Source organism: Ixodes scapularis, unplaced genomic scaffold (assembly GCF_016920785.2).
Source record: "Ixodes scapularis isolate PalLabHiFi unplaced genomic scaffold, ASM1692078v2 PGA_scaffold5__190_contigs__length_132052651, whole genome shotgun sequence".
NCBI lineage: Eukaryota > Metazoa > Arthropoda > Arachnida > Ixodida > Ixodidae > Ixodes > Ixodes scapularis.
In genome coordinates this window covers 61,520,565-61,544,186 of record NW_024609880.1, presented here as the reverse complement: position 1 = coordinate 61,544,186, position 23,622 = coordinate 61,520,565, and the positions used below count along the sequence as shown (strand labels likewise).

General features: G+C 44.2%; 2 protein-coding genes across 2 annotated transcripts in view; one reads left to right on the top strand and one right to left on the bottom strand.

Annotated features, from left to right (window-relative positions):
* Positions 1–3,877, top strand: part of LOC115317696 (syntaxin-8) — a 48,074-nt gene extending 44,197 nt beyond the window's left edge. The window contains exons 8-9 of the mRNA XM_029977386.4: positions 3,459–3,535; positions 3,680–3,877. Coding sequence (XP_029833246.3) covers positions 3,459–3,520 — 62 coding nt within the window. The 3' untranslated portion in view covers positions 3,521–3,535; positions 3,680–3,877. The remainder of the gene's footprint in view (positions 1–3,458; positions 3,536–3,679) is intronic.
* A 7,760-nt stretch (positions 3,878–11,637) lies between these two features.
* Positions 11,638–23,622, bottom strand: part of LOC8025014 (netrin-1) — a 192,091-nt gene continuing 180,106 nt past the window's right edge. The window contains 5 exon segments of the mRNA XM_042293935.1: positions 11,638–11,820; positions 14,111–14,234; positions 17,294–17,482; positions 21,552–21,620; positions 22,197–22,241. Coding sequence (XP_042149869.1) covers positions 11,799–11,820; positions 14,111–14,234; positions 17,294–17,482; positions 21,552–21,620; positions 22,197–22,241 — 449 coding nt within the window. The 3' untranslated portion in view covers positions 11,638–11,798.

The window sequence follows — 23,622 nt, the reverse complement described above, 5'->3', positions numbered from 1 at the left end:
AGATAACAAAAATGGCAGACGTGCATTTCCTATGGCCTATACCCGCCCGTTCGCCGTCTGCTATCTAATTCGCGACGCCGCTCCCAGGTGGCGCACTGAACGCAGAAACGCGGGAAACGCTGCACGAAAGGCTGGCGTCGAGCGAGATAATTGCAATAAAAAGTGATTTGACCGAAATATGTGAATGATTTTCCCTTTTACTTGGCATTTAGAAACTGGCGGACGCCCTCGTTTAATAAAAATATGTTCTAAAGCAGACGAATGTGTGTCCTCCTTTCTCGTCTGCTTATTTGTTGACAGCTCCGTTCCCGGTGAAAGCTCCACTTTGGAATCAAGAGTGCCGCCCCTGAGGCATCTTGATTGTTCCTATTTATTGTTTTTGTTGCACTATCTTCTGCAGTTATTATCAAAATATTTCCGCGCCGCCCTGCAATGCCGCAATACTCGGCAAGTGAGTGTACCCAGGCAGTCAAGTGGTACGTGGAGCGGAACTCGGTGACCACAGCACAGCGAAAATTTCGCACTGCATTTCAAAAACGCCCGCCTTCACGCCCGTCTATTTTGACTTGGGCAAATCGTTTTATGAGTGGAGAAGACTTTAAAAAGACGAATCCAGTCAGTGAACGTGAGAGCCTGCTCAAAAATGAGGAGCTCATTCAAGAGGTGCTTGCTGTCTTCGAGAGCGACCCGCAATTGTCAACAAGACGAGCAGCCAGGTTGTTTGGAATTTCGGAAAAAAGCGTACGACGGATCCTGCGGAAAAATAATTTGCGCCCGTGCAAGATGCAAGTTGTCCAAGCCCTGCAAAACGGCGACAACGTCCAACGTTTAGAATTTTGCAAGGCGGAGTTGTTGCGAATTAAAAGCAACCCGAGGCACCTGCAATTTCTTTTATTTAGTGACGAAGCAAACTTTCACCTAGATGGACGTGTGAACCGCCAGAACAGCAGGATATGGGCTCGCAATAACCCTCATGCAGTGGACGAACGGCATCTCCATTTACCGAAGGTAACAGTGTGGAGTGGGATTTGGCGTGAAGGCATAGTGGGCCCCTTTTTTTTCGATGGCACCGTTAACGCAGATGCCTACTTGGACATGCTGAAAACGGAAATGCTCCCTGAGCTTGAAAGGTACCACATGACAAAAGAAAACTGTATATTCATGCAGGATGGGGCGGCTCCTTATTACGCAAAGAGTGTGAGGGCATGGCTCAATAACAGGTTTCCTCAGCGGTGGATGGGTCGGGGATCAGATTATATGGACTGGCCTCCACTATCCCCCTACTTAAATATGTGCGACATTTTCGTATGGGGATTTATAAAAGGACTTGTCTACAAGAAGAGGATCCCCAGCATCGAAGAGCTGAAAGAAAAAATTGAGGGCGCGTTCCTCGAGATCGACGATGGGATGCGCGAAAGGGCTTTCCTGGCGTACGAAGCTCGGCTTCGGCTTTGCGAGTCTGTGAATGGCGGGCACATCGAATCGGCCGAACCTTAGTCGTTTAAAGGGCCGCTGCAGCATCAACATTATTTCAAATCGCCGTGACAGAAGAGGAGTATGAGAAGATGTATTTTTTTTTAGAATAAACTATTGAATGAACGCACAACTTCCACTTCCTGACGGAATTTAAACTATTAGTTTTCCTCTTACTTTCTCTCGTGCTGCTTGCCGAACGCGAAGAGCAAAGTAGAGGCTGCTGATAGAGGTACCAATGGGAAACCAGCTAAGAGACGACTATCTCTCTCAAATACCAGCCATTTTATCACCGGCCATCTGAAATGACTCCAGCGCCGTAAATATTGCTCCAATTAATATGATTTCTTTTTTTTTTCCAAAAATGTCTTGCGACATGTGTGTTAATTATACCCAAGCTGTATGAAAAAAAATTACTTTATGTGTTACAGCGGCCCTGTAAAAATCACAATAAAATGATAACTCAAAACGAACTTGTCTGCAACGGTAGCAGCACCACTTGCTATTCCAGGCAGTAAATAAATGATCTCGTCGCATCATGGTGTCTTCTTACTTGCATGACGATTTGTCAGAGCTTGACTTGAAACAGGTAATTTCAACTATCGTTCATATATTTCGCTTAAATCACTTTTTATCGCAATTATCTCACCCGACACCAGCCTTTCGTGTGGCGCTTCCCGCGTTTTTGCGTTCAGTGCGCCACCTGGGAGCGGCGTCGCGAACCAGATAGCCGACGGCAAACAGGCGGGTATAGGCCATAGGAAATGCACGTCTGCCATTTTTGTTATTTTTCTAATAATTCGCTACTCCCGAGTTGACGTCTGAAAAAAATAGGCAGAAAACTTTGGAATAAACGACGTTCGTGTGCTCAATTTCAGGTATGTATGTTTGATATTCGATTTTTGCTAGGCGTGCCAAATGTGAAAGTTTTTATGGCCGCACCCTGTAGATACTGCACAAGTTCTGCTGGCATGAAATGTTGTGGTATACAATGTTCCTGGGATGAAAGGTATTGGGATAAAACATCTTGGAATAAGATGTCTTTGGTTTGAAGTGTCCGAGATGAACTGTCCTGGGATGGAGTGACCTGGGGTGAACTGTGGCAGAGCCCACTTCTTGATCGGCAAAGTTAAAGCTTTCTATGCTGCCGTGAAGTCAAGCAAGCAGAAGTGATGGCAATGCTAGACAGTTGGCACTAAAAGCTTCCTCGAGCCTTCATCACTCGCAATCATGGAGGTAGGAATAAGAAGAGGCGACGTAGAACGAGAAAATCCCAAGTGAAGTCGGAGGTAGAAGCTGTGGTTGATAGAAATGCCCCAAAGGGTGCCCAAGTCCGTCCAATAGCGTTTTTTTTTGTTTTGGTCATCATAGGGGGCCTGTCACTCAAACCCGGAAGTCTTCCCTGGCTTCTCCTTTGGTGGTGTCATGTTGCCCCCAGATGCTTCCTACCTCAATGCCCGCAATGATGGCATATCTTTATGGCTAAGTTGACGAGTCCACATTCATAGTTATCATGTGCTATGTAGTCTATGTTAATCCTTCACAAACCTTTTATATCCTGTGCACATAACTTTGTAGGTTTCATTATGGTGATATGTTGGGCAGTGTCACGTTTTATGGCAATCGCCCATTTTTTGTGCACAACTGTATCTCTCCTGAAAGCAGAAAGGGTACCTGGTAAGCGAAGAACAGTATGCACCAGAGTTTGCCATAATCATGCATATTATTCATGGGCCCATCAACATTGCAGTTGTAGCACATCATAAGTAAAAATAGCCACATATGTTTGCATGCAGCCTCCCTTTCAATAATGTGGTCAGTCGCTTACTTAAGCTACTAATCGTGATTTGATTGTGACTTTCTGCTGCAGCTGCCCTGCTATTGTAGGCTGACCGCAAAACTGGTACAAATTTCCACGCACTTGTGATAGTAAAACCTATTTTGCTGGGCCTGTTTTATGACCATGTCGCTCTTATGCATTTCAGGGTACTGGGTTGCCATTCTCGTTTTGATGGTTGCCATCGTCGTCATTGCTGCGGCATTTTGATTGCGTGCCGGTCAGGTAAATAATGAAACCATTTCTAACATACATGCTATATATATATAGTTACATCATTTTTATGCTCACATTATTCACTTAAAATGTATATGTTGCGGCTCAGTACTGAAGTTACCTCTGAAATACTGCTTTTTTCTTTGTTTCTAGGGTATGGCCTGCAAAGAAATTTGTTGTTGGGACTACCACAAAGCCTTTATATTATTTTGTACATATTATACAAGCTAATCTATTAGTGTGGCATATGCACGTTTATGAAGCTACCCAAGATTTTTAAGGCGCCCATTGAAGGGTCGATGTAATTGCCAGAAAAACGAACCTGGGGAAATAAATTATTTTTGTAGCAGCTGTGATGTACAATTCTCTTCAGTGTTGGCTCCTAGTTGGGGCAGTGGGATAGTCATCTGCTCAGTTGGCTTCACATTGTTCCTTTCTGCTCATATGCAGTGGGTGACCGACTTTTAGCACGTCGAAATTTTGAACAAGCCCAGTCACTTCTACATTCTTCAGTGGACTGGCATTTGAGTGTATAACAGTGACTGAAAATCTTAACAAAATACAACTCATTGCTTGATTTTATTTTTCCTTTTTAACGGCCATGTTACCGCTACCACGAACCAAATCACTGCCACTATAATTTCCCCTGTAGCCTCGACACAAAATCCTATGCATGTTGTTTGCAATGGGGAAGCTAAATCGAGGCTATAATGAGGCAAATAAATTAACTGCACAAAGGACAAGGACAGAGGCACTAACAAGTATGACACACGGAGCACAGACTTTCAACTGTTTATTTGGCAGAGGCACAGCAGTAGAAGTAGCAGTAATACTAAGCTCGTCATGATAAGAGGGAGATTCGTGGCCATCCAAATAGCTATTTCTTTATCTGATAGTGAAACTGAGTGCATGCTTATGCAGTCCTGAGCTTTCTTTTTAATGAAGTAGCTAGGCTTCCATGAGTTTTCTTTCTGTTACTTCCTTTGCTCTTGCGACAACACGTATCTTTCGTAAATCAGGGTAGCAGCCACACTTATTACAAAGCAGTGGCAGATGGTCGCCCGGGTTATTTTTTTATTGAAGAAGCCTCCCTTCAAAAAAAGTAGTGACATTCCTTAAAGACAGTGGTCTCACTATTATGCAGGCAGACAAGGAAGGCGGCTTTGCCGTCTTGCCTTTGGAGATGTTTGACAAAAAAGCCACGGAAGCAGTTAAAAAGCAACAGATTTTTGTCCTGTAAAACAAAAGAAGCTAGCTTTAAGGCTCCTGAAGGACCAGAACTTAGAGGCACTGGGCAAGACTGTCAAGAAAACAGAAGTTAACCATCTGGAGGAATTCTTCACAGGGAAAACCCACAAACCTGAATGCCCCCTTTGCGTGATTGTTTCCGAAAAGGGAAGTTGGCAAAAAGTCATTGGGTCATTCAAGGCCTCCAGGGCCATCTAAACAAGTTTGTGGGAGCGGATTCTTTCCTGGTTTGAAGTTCCAGTGAGGTGGTTCGTGAGTTGTAGAGTGGTTTTCTTTCGGCAAAGACTGCTTTCTCAGTGGACATTCAGGACCTTTTCTATTCTGTGCAAAACAAGGGCTTGTTCAGTGCCGTCAAGACGAGCATTGCGAGCCGCCTCGGTGGCTCCGAGGCGAGAGCGCTGGCCTACGGATCCCCATGTGGCGGGTTTGAATCCCGGCCGAGGTGCCCGCAATCTGACGGAGGCTTATTGCAGACAAGGCGCCGTGTCACCGAGCTTTCGGTTGCACGTCAAAAGATCCCCAGGTGGTCCAAATTAATCCTCAGTCCTCCGCTGGGGCGTGCCAGTTGCCCGTCGTAGGTTTGGCCCGTAAAACCCCCAACTTTGACTTTTGATTAAGACGAGCATTGCGGAATTAGGTGAAATTAGTTTTCAGAATGCAAGTGGCGCTAGCACCGAAAGTCTCCTTGAATTGCTTCGATTTTACTTGAGCTCTACGGTGATGTTGGACGAGGAGAGCTTCTATGTTCGAGAGACCGGCTATTGTATTGGATCTGCGGTTGCACCCATGTTTTGTGATATATATCTGCCTTTTTTCGACAGGCGCTTGCAACAACTGCTTTTGCGATCAGCATATAATGCGTGTTTTTAGGTATGTGGATGACTACCTTGTCCTTCTAGATATTGCACTGATCATGCTGTTTCTAGCATTCTATTAGCTTCATCTCAGCATCCGATGGCCTCAATTTTACCCATGAAGGGACCGTAAGCAGTTCCACTCAGTTTTAGACCTAAAACTAACATTCACTGACAACCACATCTGTTGGTCATACCATCTCAGGTCCAAGGAGGGCCTGTTGCCCTATGACAGTGCCCACTCAAAGCTTGTTATGAGAGCTATCATTATGTCAGGCTGTACCTCAGCTTTAGAAAAATCCTGTGTAGATGAAATGGCAACCAGTTTCCAACTTCAGTGTGGCCGCCTTACTGCTGCAGGGTGCCCCCAGCACTTGGTCTCTGCTGTATGTGAACGCCTTCTACAGAGGCTAAAAACCGGTTCCAAACAGCAGAGGCAAAAAGAAAAAAATGCCCATGCAAGTAATTCCGTACCATCATGGCCTTTCCCATAACTGGAAAGAAGTGGCTGCCAGATGCAGTGTCTCCCTTGTGTTTTCGGCACCTTGCAAACTCTATAAAGTGTGCCCTATGATGAAGCCCAAAGTGAGCACACAAAAAGGCAAAAAGGAGCACAGCAACCGCTAAATGGAATGCGCTTCAGGTGTTATTTATGAAATACCGCTTTCTTGCGGGCGAGTGCACATTGGCAAGTCTGGGCGATTTTTCAACTTGAGGGCTTGCGAACTCTTTCTGTCAATAGAAAACAACTCGAGCGGCAATCTGCCACTGCATTGTAAATAAGTTAGTTGCTACCCTGATTTGCAAAGGACATGTTCTTGCAAGAGCAAAGGAAGCATCGGAAAGAAAACTTGTGGAAGCCTACTTCATTAACCCTTTAACCACCAATCGAAAAAAATGTTCAAACTTTCCCAAATTTTATTTCCACATATTGTAGCTTACGTCGTTCTGATATTGCAAATACATTACTTGATTGGTTTCTGATTGGTGTTAACACAAAACTTTTAAAAGAAAAAAATTGATTTTTATGGGAAGCTTTTCCTCTGTGCATGTAAGAGTATAGAATAACACATGCTGAAATGCGCAGCATTTATTTGAACATACGCACCGTAACAAAAGATCAAGTGCCTAGACGTTTCTCCGCACCAACGCTAACAAATACATCTCAACTTGTGGTTTGCCAACGATTCCTTGCAAAATTATTAGCGCAAGGAACACCATCATCTCTTCGCGGTCTACCGGTTTCCATAAAGAACCCCGCGCTGCGAAATGCGGGACCGCGTAGCGGTTTGTCCCTGTCACAGTGAAATCGACAAGGTCCCAAATAAAAGAAAACCTCGAACCAGCCGAGAATGTCTTTTTCGTCAGTGGGTTGCCGCAGAATCCCAGGCACTGCACAAAACGGGAAACCTCGGAGGCGCGGGCGGCGGGTTTTCGGTGTTTATGCGGTATACGCGTTGCCACACTCGAGCACTACCCAGCGTGTCGCCTTTTTCGTCACTGTGGACGTCGTCTAAGTCCGTTTCGTATTCGAAATCCATGTCCGACTCACTTCCAGAGACGAATTCGATGTCTTCATCGTCGCCACTGTTTGAACTGCCGCAAGAGAGAGCCCGTTTCTGAGGGCCGTCACCGGCATCACTCATGCGTGCTGCCATTTCTGATCACTGTTGTAAGGCTAGATACACGCCAAAAGCGAAAACACGCTATATTTGCGCGACCTCTCCTACCCTCCAGTGTTGAAAATTGAAACTAAAGCCAATGGACGAACCTGTATCGTGTTTGGCAGTGAAAACAAACCATCATTTTGGCTGGACGAGTGTGACTCGTCATCAGCAATATTGGTACAACCTTCCATGACGAGTGCAGCTCGGGCCGGGTGGTTAAAGGGTTAAAAAGAAAGGTCACAACTGCATAAGCATGCAATCATTTCCACTATCAGATAAAGAAATAGCTTTTTTAGATGGTCATTTTTAATCTCCCTTTTAATGTGGTGAGCTGATTACTGCTACTTATACTGCTGTTTCTGCACCCAATAAAGTCGGAAGTCTGCGCTCCATGTGTCATACTTGTTTCTGCCTCTGTCTTCTTCCTTTGTGCAGTTTATTTATTTCCCTAGACATGAATCAACTAGCCTGTCAAAAGGTATTACTTGATGCTATGTTTGGAATTTGCCTCTTTTTTGCACCAACAATATGGATTCACGCTTTTGTTTTTGACCTGTTCACGGAGTGATCATGGTTGTCTGAATGTTCTGGAGATGCTACGCTGTCTACTGCTGTTCTGCCCATATGCTTTTTACTGCTGTCCTGCACATACCTTCTGCCGTTTTGCCGAAGCAGTGTCCAGTGGCGCTGACCACGTCTTTAACTGACACCAACTGACACCAACAAGATTGATTCGCACTTTCGTTTTGCGCTGTCTCTTCATGAATTCCACCAAATTCGTGGAGAAATCGTGGCCGATAAATGTTGGAGAGCTCTGCCGCTCGCTTTTGTTTATAGTTGTTTACGAGCAACTTGATTAACATTGCATCACATTTCGTAAAATTTCTTTTTTGCAAAACTTGATTGTTTTTATTGTGACATTCGAGCAATTTTTGAATTTCTGTACCAGCAATTGTGCGGCCGTGCAATGCGAAATGCTGAAGTGTAAAACAATTAATTGCATGGGGTTGGCTTCTGTGGTGCCATGCCATCCACAGAAGCTGTTGCATACAGTAATGCATGACCTTCAGAACACTTCTTTTTTTGCGCAGGACCTTAGTTTGTCAAAGGACTGCTTGTAGTTTCTCCTCTTTTAAAGTTTTTTTGGCTTATGGCACATGAAGCATGTGCCCTGGCTCAAGACAGCTGAAAAGTCGGAACGACGCTCTCGGCTAACACATATCAGTATTCCGGACCTCTGGGATAAAACATTGCTGTCGGAGCTCAAATCAAATAATCCAACATCATCCACAATTCCTACTGATGCTGTCATCCCAGAAACAAGCAGCAAACACAGTTAATTTGCGCGGACGAGGCCATCTGTAGCAGCCCCTGAAGCCATTAGGATGCCGCATTTGACAAAATCCACTGCCATGCAGTGATCTATATCTGATAAGTCGCCAGCTTGTAACCGAAGTTTAAAAATTGAAACCAAAATTAGTTTTTGGCTATTCACGAGATGGCGCAACATCTTCATGCCGAATTTGAATTTTGGCTTTGTGCGGAAATAATCAATCGCAAGTGATCGATCGTCTATGGGCGTGGTACGGAAAGAGTTAAGGTCATACGAGCATTTCCTAGACATGAGCTAAAATGCTTAGCTGCGCTTATTGATTCAGCAGTACTTAAAACAAATCAAGCAAATGCAAAGCAAACAATATTCAGAAGAGTTTGCATAATGGTACTCACTGTGCACTCTTACCTTTGTTTTTCTGTTGTATACTCGTGTTTGGGTTTAAGCCTTGGCATGAGTTTCCGAGTTTGGTACAGGTTTTATTGTTGTTATTATGACTGTTTTTAGTCCTGTGAGCACATGCAATTGGGGCGATTGATGGTGTAGAAGCAAAAATAAATATTGTCATACCCTAGTATATTTGATTTCATAAACAGCAGAAAATGTGACAATTGTGTCATTTTACAAGTGGCTAAGTTCAGAAGCTGCAGCAATTGTACAAGTGGTTTTTATAGTGGGTACTGGTTTTTATATTGGGTACCTGTCCATGTACTATCTACTCCCCACACCATTATTTTCTATCTAAAGCAGTATAAGGTCTGGTCTACATGGGTAGTTCAAATGGCATTGAGATTAAAGACAGTTAAAAGAAACAGCAAACTAGCATATGCTGAGAGAAGTGTATGGTCTGGATCGCAGGCTGATTTACTGCTGTCCTGTATGGTATTTTGTTTAATGCCATTTGAAACACCCCTGTGGCTGGGGTGTGAAACTTATAGCAGGAAGTGCTCATTTAAATGGAACTTAGCATGTACTGTATGTCCCACCCCTGCCCGTTATGATATGGATGGGCGTCCTCCTGGCGTGCAGTTGTGTATCGCTACTTCGTGATGCATGTTAAAGTTCCTATGCAGGCAGTGGTTCTGCACTTGCAGATTTTCTCGGCAGACAGACCAGATGCTCCTTGCGCTGACTAACTTTCCACTAAACAAACACACAACACAATTTTTATCTACTGCATGGCATCAGAGTCAGTGACACACACCATGGACTCGCACAGTTTTTTTATACTTGTATATTCTTTAAAAGCCTTTCTCATGGCGGTGATGACAAACACACACACATACATACACACATAGACAAAAAGTACAAAAGAGGTGTATGGCACATCATCATGAACACTTAAATAAGGTACACTGTATTTCAATCCTCTGGGTTCTTTTTTTTTTTCTTTCCAGTTTTTTTTTTTTTTTTTTTCAGAAATCACAATATTGACATAGGGTACTATGGCGGGTGTCACGTGGAGTGTGGGAATTCGGTTAAAACACGCGTTGTGATGACCCGTTCACAACATGTGTACAAGGTCAGCGCCTTTAGGAACACTTAGAACATCGAGCACAGGGGGGTCAGCATTCATTAAAAAAAGCGGAAGTCACATTCTTTGTCACCACGAAAATGCCTTTTGTGCATTGATGGTGACCAGCACGTATGTATGGCATGTTGCATCTGCACCAGGTAGCCTTGGAGATTGAGAACATTGAAGTGTCTTTGCAAGTTTCAAATTTTGTTTTGAGAGGCAGGACCAGCTCTTTCGGTTGGGAAAATTGAGTAAATGCCTACATGCACAAGAAAACTAGAAGGCAAAATGACTTTTTGCTGTGGGTCATGTTGCAACATTCAAATTGTACATTGCTATTGCACTGTGAAAGTTGTCTTGTGCGCAGAAGCACTTGCACATTTATTTCACTGTAAACTAAATTACTGCACAGGGAGGTGATCCTTTAAAGGGATACTTCAACGAAATTTGCAATATTCCCGTCGTGTTCAAAAATAGGTTGAATATGATCCACAATATCCGTAAATGACAATCGCACGTTTGTATTTTGAGCCTGGTGGCTGTATTTTTCGTTATAAACGGCCCACTCTGACAAGCGCTCGGAGAAGGCCCAGCTTAGAGCACGTGACATCCAACGCAATCGTGATGTAGGTCGTCTCAAGACGAGCAAAGCTACGACAAGGCTGACGTCGAGAGGATGGCCTAGTCGTTCCAGCCACCTAAGCGACTGCTTTTGTACGAATTTTGAGTGACGGGTTAATCTTCTATAATCTTCTAGGGGGACTATAGCGACTTCTGGGTCACACAAAAGGGACTCTCACAAAGAGGGGAGTTCCTCCTTCCCCCTTTCTCTCGTCGTGGCCGGAGACGAGACGACCTCCGTCACTAGCTGTCGAGGTTCCTAGACGAGCATTACAAACGAGGCGTTAGCGACATCCACCAGGTGCTCTTCGCTAATCGTTTAATTCGTTTTAAAATTCCTTTTTGAGACTTTTTTAACAAGATATTGGTATGTTCCATGTGATACTGCTCTTTTGAACACATATAGACCAAAAAATGAGCGCCGAAATTTCGTTGTAGTATCCCTTTAATATTGCTTATTTATGCTGGCCTGCCTTGAGTATTGATAAGGGTTGTAAAAGAACACTAACAATTGGCACTCCTATCTTCAATCTGTTTGGCATTTCATGTGACTGCAAGACAGCGTGAAGGACAATGTAAGCAGCAAATGTGCCTGGTCTTTTTAGCTTCAGCATGGATTCTGATATAGCCAAACAATATGCACTAGTGTGCCATCATGCCAAAAATAGTGTTGCATGCCTCATCACTAGGCTCTATACTCTGGAGTAGCTTGAAATAGGCTTGGTCCTTTACCAAAATGTCGCCAACTTTCCAATGGTTGTTTTGGGTGCATTTTTTTGGTTCTAGATGTTATACAATTATTTTAAGTACTTCAGTGGAAAAAAAAAAAAAAACAGATGGTGAATAATTAAGTACCATCATATGTTGATTCTGGACTAAGCACTCCGTGTTATCCCAAACATTGGTTTAACAAAGCATACTCTGTGTGCAAATGGAACATCAGGATGGCAATATGTCTTCCTCCATCATTTCAAATGACACCGTTTCATTGTGGTGCAAACTCATTAAACATTGAGTAAAATGTGTGGATTCCTCAAAGCCTTCTTCGGACCATTCTGAAAGCAAAAAACATAAATTTCTTAGAACTTGCGATTTTTTATTTTTACTAATTTATCAAAGATGCCATTGCTACCTGGTTGAGCAAAGAGAGCCATGGACAGCTATACAGGAGTTCATCAACGTTCAAAACTACCTGGTGTAGAGGCATATTCCCCCAATGGAAAAAATACCGAACCTGTTAGTATCGGGACGTTCCACAGAGAGAAATTCGTGCTCGAGGCTTGCAACAGTCACATGCACCAAACACCACACATTGAACTAGGGAACAGGAGACATGCAGTTCAGCTGTCAACAAAAACTGACTTCTGTCCGGTGGTAGAAACTGAACAGTAGGACACACGAGTGTGTCTCATGTTCTTGGCGATATTTTTTGGCAGCTTGAGATTAACGTTCTTGAATCATAGCCAGTATGTGCTGGTTGAGGGAATAAACAAAAATACAAGAAGTCATGACACAGGAGTATTTTGTGTAGACTGTTTCATTGATTGTATGGCACCAACAGTTCTAAAACACCGCTAGACACGTATGAGTGGAACATTCATACAACTCCATATGCAACTTCACTCTGCACACAAGTGAATTTAGGGAACTTTGTATGACATCTAACATACAGAAGAGAAGGTATTCCTCCAAGTACTACTAATACATCCAAGAAATAACATTGCCGTTTCTGTGCCGAAAAAAAAAAATTAAAGCAGGCACAAAATTGACAGCATCTGTACAAGACAACGGCGTTGCGTTATGTTCTGCCTGCCGTTACTTCACTTGCCTTTTTGCAGAGTTTGGTGTGGAATGGTGCCTCCTGAGGAGAGCATGAACAGTTCGCATGACTAGTCAGGTTATACGTGGCCAACACAATACAGCCAGGACCATCTACAAGGTGTTTCAAAGCTCTACTCGGGTGTAAACAAAAAAAAATCAATCTTGTAATTAAACCAAAGAGCTGAGTGCAATGAAATTCTTCAGAAAAGGTGTCTTGGTGGTGTATTTATTCCACTCAAATTTTATGATTGTAGGTATAGGGAAAATAATTAAGTAAGAAATCATTATGTTTTTTCCCCCTATGCACAGGGGGGAAAACCGTAAAAATCATGGCTGAAGCTGCTACTCGGGGATGGCAGAACATAGTGCAAAAGCGTCAAAGCTTCTTCGAGATGAACTCCCCAAACAGATTTAGCAGATCCGAGCGTGTGGTGTACCATCTGCGAGTAGCAGCGCACAGTTTCTACCATTTCCCCTTTGTACTACATAAAAAAAGGGGGGAAAGGGGTAATTTGTTTTTTAGTTCGCATTTACAAAACTTGAGTATGAGAAATGCACCACATAGACAGATTTGTGAGAAGTTTCAATGCACACCGGTCATTGGGTTGACTATACAATACTTATTTCTTTTTTCTTTTACGGCCGAATAGCGCTCAGGAACACCGTAGAAGACAAGGCCTGTGCCTTTCCTCCCAAAACGTCATCCCTAGTGGAACTACGTTGCGTCGCCTAGCCCGCGCCACCGTCGCCGCCAGCGCACCTTGCAGCGGCGACACACTAGCCATGATGTCATGCGCAGGCCTCCTCTTCTACGTCGTATCGCCCGGTATCGGTACAGCCGGCACACTTCATAAACGACAAATGGAATGCAGGTGCGACATGGGCAGCGGAAGCAAGCACGTGGCGAGAAAAATAAAGCAGCTGCAAGAAGTAGAAAGGCCATACAAGCATCTTTTTTTTTTTTTTTTTTTTGCTTCTCGTTTTGCAAGAAGAAAAAAAGAAAAAAGCCCAACCAACCACCAGCAGTGTTTTTTTGAAAGCAGAGCCAGATGAAGCGCAAAGATGGGAAAGTGGATCCAGTTGTCGGAACGGGTGTTAGTGCTCATATATATATATATTAATCTCAAATGCATGCTCTGTCTGGTGTACATGTTTCTCCCTGCTTGATCGTTGGAGCAGTTAGGACATTCGTCAAATTAATTAGTCAGTTTGGATGTTCGGACATCACAAGAAACTCAATTGTTCCATAGTTTATGCTTGAAAATTCTCATCGGAATTTTGTTCTGAAGCTAGGGGGACCCCTACGAGATTTTCGATATTTTCCAGGTACTCTTTTTTTTTTTTTGCTTCAATTGGGCAGATACTGTAGAAGTTTGGTATCGTTGTTGCTACCTGCTAGGCTCTCGAGAAGCGAGAGTTTGTATTCGAGCATCTCGATAGGATATGACTGGTTGGGGTGTTTGGGGAACCTTTCCCGCCGCTCTGGCATCTCTCGTTCAGCCTCGCTACACTCAATTCTTGCACCTGCCTTTCCTTTGTCGCCTCTGAAACTTGCGCAGTCTCCGCCCCCACTCCTCTTTCCAGTCGATGACGATGCTGGTCTTGTCCGCCGTCAGTCCCGGTTGTCCGTCGTGGATCTCCTCGTTTCCTGAATAAACGAGAGTAAAAGTGTTTATAGTGTTCATCGAAGAACTAATTCAGTAGAGGTCTGCAATGCAAGATTCAATCAAAAAACAAACAAAAAAATAATTTGACCGTGTTTCTTCTTTTTTTTTTTTTTTTTTTTTTTTAATTCGCGGTTTTAGAGAGCTTGAGAGCTTTGTCCCAAAGAATCGTTACATGTTGCCGTTTTTTCATGCCTTGATTTGCTTCGAAATGGGGTGAACACACCATTGGGCATCGTTAAACTAAAAATTCAAATTTTACGTAAAAAGAAAAAAATATATATATAAAGGAATACTGCGTCCCGGGAGAAATAAAAGGGCCTGCCATGCAACGAGGGAACCCAGGGACATGCTGCAAAGAACCTACCATGCAAGTCTGTCAATTTTTTTGAGTTATTAATAGAAATGAAGGCTTAATGTTCGCCAAAAGAAATTGCAGTTTATTTATTTATTTTTTATTTGTAAGAGTAAATTACGCATCGCCAAAAGCTTAATCTTCGCTCAAATGTAGTGCTACTGTGTGGAATTTACAGCGCAAATACGAGAAGGAAGGATAGACGAGGGAAACGGGATAGAGCGTTGACTAACGACCGACGTTTAATGATAAAGAGAGAGGAAAAAGAACCTGAGCATGCTTTTAAAACATACATAATGAAAACCCGCAAAAACATGCTAAAGCTTGAGTACTCCCATACACTGCCTAAAAATGAATTGCTAAGGATGCTAAGCTTCAAGCTGCGCACGTAAAAGATTTGAAATTTTGTAAAAAAAAAACTCCCTAAATGCGGCGCTAAAGAAATCCTGTGTACACTCGGCGAGGGAGAGCTTTCATGATCAAATGCAACGTCCTCAGGATTCTAGCTACGCAAGTTCCATCTTGTATGACGTCGCCGAGTCCATCATCACCTCACGCGGACGACAAAAGATTAAAAAAAGGGGCACAAATATCCGATTGGCTGTGCTTCCATACATTCACCGCGTTTCCCAGAAGATTGCATGCAAGTTTCACGTCAAGGTTGTGTTATCTGCACCGGACTAACTAAAGAAGTTGTGTCCGAAAATTAACAACAAGCAACAGCAACAGGGCGAGTGCGGAGTTAACATCAACAAAAATTCGTCGATTGCCCATATGCAGTCGTATAGGAAATATCATTTACTTGTGGGAAAGTGTATGTGGGCCAGACAGGAAGGTGTGTCAACGATTGTCTAAGAGAACATGCCCTGTCAGTAAAGTCGTCGCCAGCAGGCCACCTTGCCATACATGTAAAGGCCCGTTCACACTCTTGCAACCGAGTACGACCGAGAGAGACCAGACCGGTTTTTAAGCCTCTTGCGATCTCCTAGGACCAGCTCCGCTACCGCGCATCCGGCCCTAAAAAGTCGCAAAAGGCTTAAAATCCGGTCTGGTCTCTCTCGGTCGTACTCGGTTGCAAGAGTGTGAACGGTAATCCACCGTTTTTTTCATTGTCTCCGATTCGCTCGAAATTTTGCTAAACTAACCAACAAACATTGCTAAAATAGTATCCCAAATATTAGGTCAAAATATTGTTTTTTCGCGAAGTTATTGAATTTACAGTTTTGGTCTTCACCATGTTTTTCAAACTGAAAGTCTCTACTGGCAACAACAAGAAAGTGACGTCAGTGGAAGGCAGGGGTTAACTTTCTGGACTACAGAAGTTGTTCCCAACGGATTTGAAGCAGTTTCTTGGTGTCAAATGAGTGCTTTGGAAGCTCGCTCCCGTATCCGCGCTCCAGCACGGAACAAATGATTGGCATATTCTATTTCTAGACTAGTTGCTCGACTGGCAAGCCTGCCTGCCACTGACGTCACGGCACAGAAAAGTGCGCGAATATTTGAACATTGGTTTTTGCACCATTTTCATCTGCCGATTTCACAATACCTATTATGAACCAGAAAGGCTAAAGGCCGGGGAGTCAAAAAATATAGTTAGTTGAGGTAGCTCCAAAAATGGGTGGAGTACCCCTTTAAGGGACTGCCAGTGCTCCGCCTTGTTCAGGAAAACAAAAATCCTGAAACGTTTCGGGGAACGACGAACTCGCAAGCTCAACGAGGCACAAGCGTAAGCGCGCCGTCCGTAACCTTGTCACCAAAAAAAACTTTTTTTTTTTTTTTAATTCGCGATCTTTAAGGATCGTTGGCCGCTGTGAATATTTTAGTCGTAAACTTCCTCTTTTTTTCTATCGGAGTTTCTATGCACTTCTTCCCAGGCTTAATCGTTTTCAAAAATATTTTACGCGAGCAACTTAAAACTTAGTATCCTTAGCAATCCATTTTTAGGCAGTGCTTCTGCGGGTTTTCATTACGCACGTTTTAAAAGCATTCTCAGGTTCTTTTTTTCTTTTTGTTTATCATTAAACGTCAGTTGTTAGTCTGCGCTCTATTCTGTCTCCCTGGTCTATCCTTCTCGCGTTTGGGCTGTAAATTCCACATAATGATCAACCAGCTAGCCCACCAGATGATCGTGATGCAGTGCTACTGGTCCGGACCCAATGCTTCAGAGCTTGCCGTTATCTTACCTTAAAGTTGTAACAGGTTTTCTGAAATTTTCAGTGAGCAAATGGCGACCGACAAAGCTCACAAATGCAATGTGATGAGTGGCGTCATCTACCAGGAACGGGTCGCTAGCGAATATTGAAAGTTTCGCGAAATCACTTGTAATCTATATAAAAAAAAAAAAAAAAAAAAAAAAAAAGAAACGAGAAGCTTTTGATTTTTGGAATCTGGTCCGAACCACTAGTGCTAGATTTGGACATAGACTGAACGCTCAGCAACCCGTCGTGTGCATTTTTGCAACCTTTTTTTTTTTTTTTTTTTTTTTTTTTTTTTTGTGAGGGGAACACGTTGTTCTGGTTACTGATCACGACTTCTGAAGCACGTCAGGACCATCCAAACCAAGAGCGCCTAACGTCCTCAGGATATCCCTGACCGGAGATCAACTTCATTTCAATAAAGTATTCTCTCCCCTCCTCTCTCTCTCGGCTATCCGCGCTGAAGACCGGATTCCAGCGGCGATAAGCTCACCGAGGATGAGGTAGCTGCTCTTGACTTTGAGCTTGGGACACTTGCAGGCCAGGTCCGCCATGGGCACCCAGAGGAAGTCGTTGCCGCGCCGTACTTTGGAAGGCCCGTACTTAAAGATGTCGACGACCTGGATGTTGAACCGGACCCAGCTGCCCACCGTCTCCCGGGACATGATGTTCGCCTGGATCGCTGCAAGAAGTGAAGGGATAACGTATATCTCTATGAGAATCTGCTGGGTGTAGAACTTAATAGAGCTCCAATTATTCTGGAAGAGAGGGAGGTATAACCAAAGTCCGTGCCCTAGCATTTCGATGTCATCACAACGAGGTCGAGTGCAGGGCTGGGCCTCGGGTCCAGTCAGTTCGTCAAAGGTCGCTCAGCATCGGGCCCAATGGCTGAGTTGCAGTCCGAGTATGATGACGTACGGGGGTTAGGGAGAAGGCCGTTCACAGGCTTTGATAATTCTACGTTAGTTTAACTTAACCAGCACCTCCTGGATAAAAAATATTTAGAGCGCAGAATTTTCCACGCCATCTAGCGGAGGACAGCAAGGGGCACAGCTTATACGCCGAGCGCTGCGTCGGCATTCGGCTCAAACTCGTGTCCAATCACTGAGAACACGAGTTTCAGTCGAACGCCGAGGAAGAGCTCGTGTCCAAGCCCTTACTGGCTTCCGCTCGGCGATGTGGAAAAATTCAGCAATATGAGCCTTTGCTATCCAGGGGGTGTTGGTTAAATCTCTCTTTAACTTCCCCGTCCAAATAATCCACCGGAAGCACTTGAAGAGTTTTGTTTGAGCGCGATTTTATCGCTGCTGCGATTTAAAATACCTTAAACTATTCGCCGTGAGTGCCGGCTGCAGTGTAGCGAATACTGTAGTCTATTGCAGGTTAAGTAAAGCGGGCAAACCCCTCCCACAAAGCTCTCTGCTCGCTATGATTGGGGGTTTTTCTCCCCAGCGCTCACTCTACTAAAGTAGAAATTAAATCTTGGGTTTGGGCGAGTTGGCTTATACTGAGTTCAAAGGTTAAAAGCGCGAACGAAACGGGGACAATAAAGTCACAAAGACGACAGGACACGCTAACTCTCAACTGATTTTATTGAAAGCCATAGTCTTAAATACGTATACACACACTCATTTGCCCGACTTGCTTCACAACCAATCACCACTCTTACAAGCAGGCATCTAGAAGCGTCACTTCTTTTTGAAGCAGATAAAGGGAAGGCGCGCTAAAGCGTTTGTCATCAAAAAGACAGATGACAAATGCGTCAGCGCGCTTTCCCTTTATCTGCATCTAAAAGGAGTGACTTTTTTGGATGGTTACTTGTAAGAGTGGTGATTAGTTGTGAAGCAAGTAGGGCATATGAGTGTGTATACAAAAGACTATGGTTTCTAATAAAATCACTTGAGAGTTAGCGCCTGTCCTGTCGTTTCTGTGTCCTTACTGTTCTTGTTTTGTTCGCGTTTTTAACCTTTTAAAGTAGAAAGAGTGCAGGGATTCGTGGGGAAAGTTTCTCCCGATTTTCTTAACCTGCAACAGGCTACAAATTGATTCCAATGTGCACGTGTAAGTCGTGAGTTTCAGGAAGCCCGATGAACTAGACCTTGTGCACCCGGAGAGCTTGCCAAGCATAAAGGCTGGAAGTTTGTCCACACTGAACACCACTTTTGTCACGTACGACAAAAACCGTTTCCGCTCCGCATAGGTATACGTATACAAGGCGGATTCGCGAAAAACGAATTAAAAATCGCGCGAAAGTCGGAACATGGGAAACATATTCCCCGCCATGTTTAATGTGAGATTATATATATATATATATATATATATATATATATAGATATATATATTAGCGAGGAACGCAAATATATGTTTCAAGAAAAACATTTGTAATTTACGAGCAATAAATACTCGCCTTTTTTTTTTACTTTTGGAAATGGAGTAATAAGAGGATTTTCGCATGCTCCGAATTTCGTGCGATTTTCAGCTGGTTGTTCCGCGCTTCGGTTCCAGCCCTAATGCAAGCACGGAAGCGGTTCCATGGCAGATGCGAAAGGTTCGCTAAAGGCAGTCCCGACAGGTTCTATTCGATAAGGCGCCGAGGTTTTCCACATTACAAAACCACAAAAAGGACAAGATACAGAAACGTCGGGTCGCCGTGCCAATCGATTTAGCAAAGAGGCACGGAGTAGGAGTCGGCGAATCCACTTCTTCTTCTTCTTTTTTGCAACCGTTCCCAAATTTGCGGCAAGAAGTTGTGTTGTGTGTATTTGCTTTTTACGTACCTATGCTGTACGTGACGGATCGCGGGTCGCAGATACCACCTTGGACAGAACACCAGTGAACGTTTTCCGGAATAGAACGAATTTTAGGTTGCCTTCCTTCCCGAGCGTTCGTGGATAAGTTATACTTTATTTGCGCGACGAATTAAAAAAAAAAAAATCTATAGGTTTAATGGAGTGTCGGTATTTGTTTATTTCGTGGTGACAAGTTCAGCCAACAATCAATCCCCTCTCCCACCCCTTTCCATCTGGATGAGCATCGTACGGACGTGGTGATGCACGTTAAAGACCCCAAGCTACCAGTGGTACTGCACTTAATGTCTCATCTACAGCGGAGTCATCAGACGTCCCTTGGGGCTGACTTAATTCGCGCTTTGTAAACGAGCGCACAACACGATTATAGTATAAGTCAACAGTCAGTATGTCGAGGTGCTGATTTCACATTGAGTGCTTTTTGTTTCGTTGTTTTTAAAGCAAGTACGATCATTCTTGAAAGCTTTAAAGGAGACATGAAACGATTTTTCTACTTTCGCTAAATACAACTTCGAATAACTCCATGACGTTATTAACTAAATAAACTTGCCTTAGTGTTTCTTTCTAGGTAGTGCGAAAGGCAATGGCAAAACTACAAAAATTTGAGAAATACGCGCATCGTTTATGCCCTCAACTCGGAGCCAGAACAAGCGGCCACGTGGTCTGGTGCTTGTCCCATGCCGCCAACGTTAATCATGCCCACGCGCTGGGGTTGGCAACGTAGAAAACGCTTGCTGAGTTCCAGGCATTGTTAGAGTTGGGTTATTCTCATCACCGCAGGGGTTGGATACGAGCCACTACCTAAGTGTCCGCCGAGGCATTGATTGTTAAAAGCCGAAGCCGAGTGCTCACGCAGTTCTCCTGTCCAATTCTTGAGCCGCGCTCGACTGTCGTCAGGCGGGTGGTTTCGATCCCACAATTACGACATCAATCTTTGCGAAGGCAAGACTGAAGGAACTAGTCCCCTTTTATACTCGCAATTTCACCGCGACAAGGAAACTTCTTTATCGGTGACGGTCTGTGCAAGTATAGCTGGGCCAGTCTAGGACCAGTATACGGCTCTGCGAAGTCAGGAACATTCCGACCCGATATCGTTTCATGATCCCTTTAAGAGCTTTTGTTGTATACTAATGTTGTACTTGCGTGAAAACAAGATGTAGGCTAAGAAATAATGACGGCTGCTTTTTACAACTGAGCTATTTAAGTCATTACAGTTATTTGTTTCATTAACAATCACGTATCGACGCCGTATCATGGCGATGTTGCCACGCAGGCGAGCGGCGTCTGTGACTAGTATAGTTCAAAAAGAATGACAGGATTGTTTTCTTTTCCGTTGTTAAATATGATTTTTTTTTTATTTTTTATATTGGCAGCCAAGGTGTACGATTCGCTTAAACTTCCTATCGTAGACAAACGCGTGGCGCTGACGTCGCACCGCTGCTAAATGTTCATTAGCAGCGGCGCTTATGAATCCAAGAATTAGTCATTTCTTGGATTTAGTGACTTTGGCTAGGCGGCGCAAGCCGCCGCCCTATTAAAAGGGCTAAAGTGGCGAAGCGGGCGAGTCGGTTCATTACTTATACAATCTAAAAGCACTAACAAAGACGAGGACAAAAAAAAAAAAAGGCGAACAGGACGAGCGCTTGTCCTGTTCTCCTTCCTTTTTTGTCCTCGTCTTTATTAGCGCTTTTAAATTTTATAAATATTAAAAGGGTTCAGCCGTATCCATCCATCCATCCATCCATCCATGCTGTGTCACTGGCGCCGGCACGGCGCATGCGCCTGTGCTTCATTTCTCACAAGTATGGGCACTGCGCAAGCACAGTGCCCACATCTAGCTGAGATGTGCAAACGCGAGCTTGTTTGTAAGTTGGCGTAGGCTATAGAATGATATCGAGTTTTCATACTGTTCGAGAGTCGAAGTCCGATATGAGCGTATCTTACCAAAGTCCCGTTTGCAATACTTGCGAAGGTTGATCCTCTTGGTAGTCGTCTTGCACTTGGCACATTGTTCTGTGAAGATGGCGAGAAGTGGTGAGTCACGCAGGTGAAGACAAAACGACGTACTATATCGCGAACAGTAGGAGCGGGAACGCCGGAGCGCTTGGCCTGGCGTGGCCTTCGATACATGCTGCGCTATTTCGAGCCTGATGAAACCCTGGAGTGGAGAAGGGGCTGCGAAAGTGTGCGCTCATTTGTTAAGTTTACTCCGATGTGCACACCCTCTCCACTACGCTTTTTTATCATCCCATCCTCGAGGTGGCGCAACATGTATCGATGACCACGCGTTCCGGCGTTCCCGCTCAAACTGTTCACTGTAGTACCAAATACTTTAAATAGTTCCGTGCCTGTAAGGTCACAGTGATTTACACAAACCCTCCCCTCGCAAGTGCCTCCTAACGGCCCATCAGGCTTAGTCAAAACTGCCTAGGTAGAAAGCCGTAGTAAGAGGCATAGAGGACTGCCCCGCCCCTACCCAGAGACTTTCTCCGACAGCTGTCTCTCTCAAAGGCACTACGCGTATTAACCATATTAAAACAGATTCGTAACTAGAGATATATATTTAAAAAAAATAGATGTGTTACTTACCGGACCCGGATGACGTCATGAGGGAATGGTCGACTGTGGGTATTTCTGGAGATAAAAATAAAGGATTCAACATAAGTGCCACATTCAACATGCGTGCCACGTATACTGTGGCACACGGATGGAGAAAGGTAGTGCCACTATGTTTAACTAATACACAAAAGAAAGTAGAAGTTAGAACTGTTATAACTCCGTTCGCCCTTAAAGGGACACTGACAGGGTTTTTATAGTCGCCAAGGTTTTTATTTGTACATTACATATGAAAGCCCAACTACCCAGAACAGAATTTGCGGTTCGAAATTCGGTTTCTTTCCGCCCGAAAAGGGCCGATCGAGAACTGGCCGGATTGAGTTTCGCTCACTCCCCTTTCCGTGGTCACGGGCCGTTTTCTAACGTTTAGACACAACCACCAAATTTAATCAAAGTCGTAGGTCATCGAAGGCACGCACAAAATATTAAAAATCAAAAAGAGATATGATACTTTTTTTTTGGGCTTCTAAAAAGCTGCAAATGCGTTGTTTGGGGGGGGGGGGGGGGGGGGGGAAGTATCATGGCCACGTGACTTCCGTCCACCTCTCTCTCTCTCCTTTATATTTCTTCTTCCTCCCCAGTCCAGTTTCGGTTTCGAGCAGTTGCGTTTTTTTTACTTTATTAAAAATATACGTGACGCCCAGGCCCATAGCCAGGGGGGCGGTCCATGGAACCCGACCCCCCCCCCCCCCCCCCAAAAAAAAAAAAAAAAAAAAAAAAATCTTCCATTTTGCTGGGAATTCCTCTCCCCCCTCCCCCTCATACAGAATTTCGTCATGGGTGCCCCCCCCCCCCCCCCCCCCCCCCCCCCGAAACAAAATCCTGACTACGTGCCTGCGTGACGCTGTAGCAAAATATGATTGGGTAGTCTTCTGACACCATAATGAACTGCCTGGCAAAAAAATACAAAATAATTTTTGGGGAGTGTCAGTATCCAATTAAGCTGAGACTACAGCCAAAGCTACAAGCGCGAGCCAGCCCGCGCTCCTCGCTTTGATACCTGCATCTAGCGCGAGCGCTCGTTCTGCGGAAGAACGCTTCAATGCAGCGACCTCGTGCTCTCGTGTTTGTGGTATCGAGAGCAGTCACAGAGTATTAGCGGCAAGATGCTTCGGTGGCGCCCTCATTCGGTTACCTTTCGTGACGTCATTACCTTGTGAACAACAAGCTCGATGTTGTTTGTAATGAGCATTCTGGAAGCCTGAAATCATAGCGGTATCAAAGCAACACTGTCAACACCGTCAAAATTAAAGTTCTTGCATTCCTCTTATTTCCGTCGATGAGACATCCTTTGCCTAGTCGTGGGCCGACCACAGCGACTCTTTCAATCGCTCACGTCGCCAATGGTCATTGACAGAAAGAAAACGGCACAGAGGTCCTTCAGCTTTTCCGCCTCCAG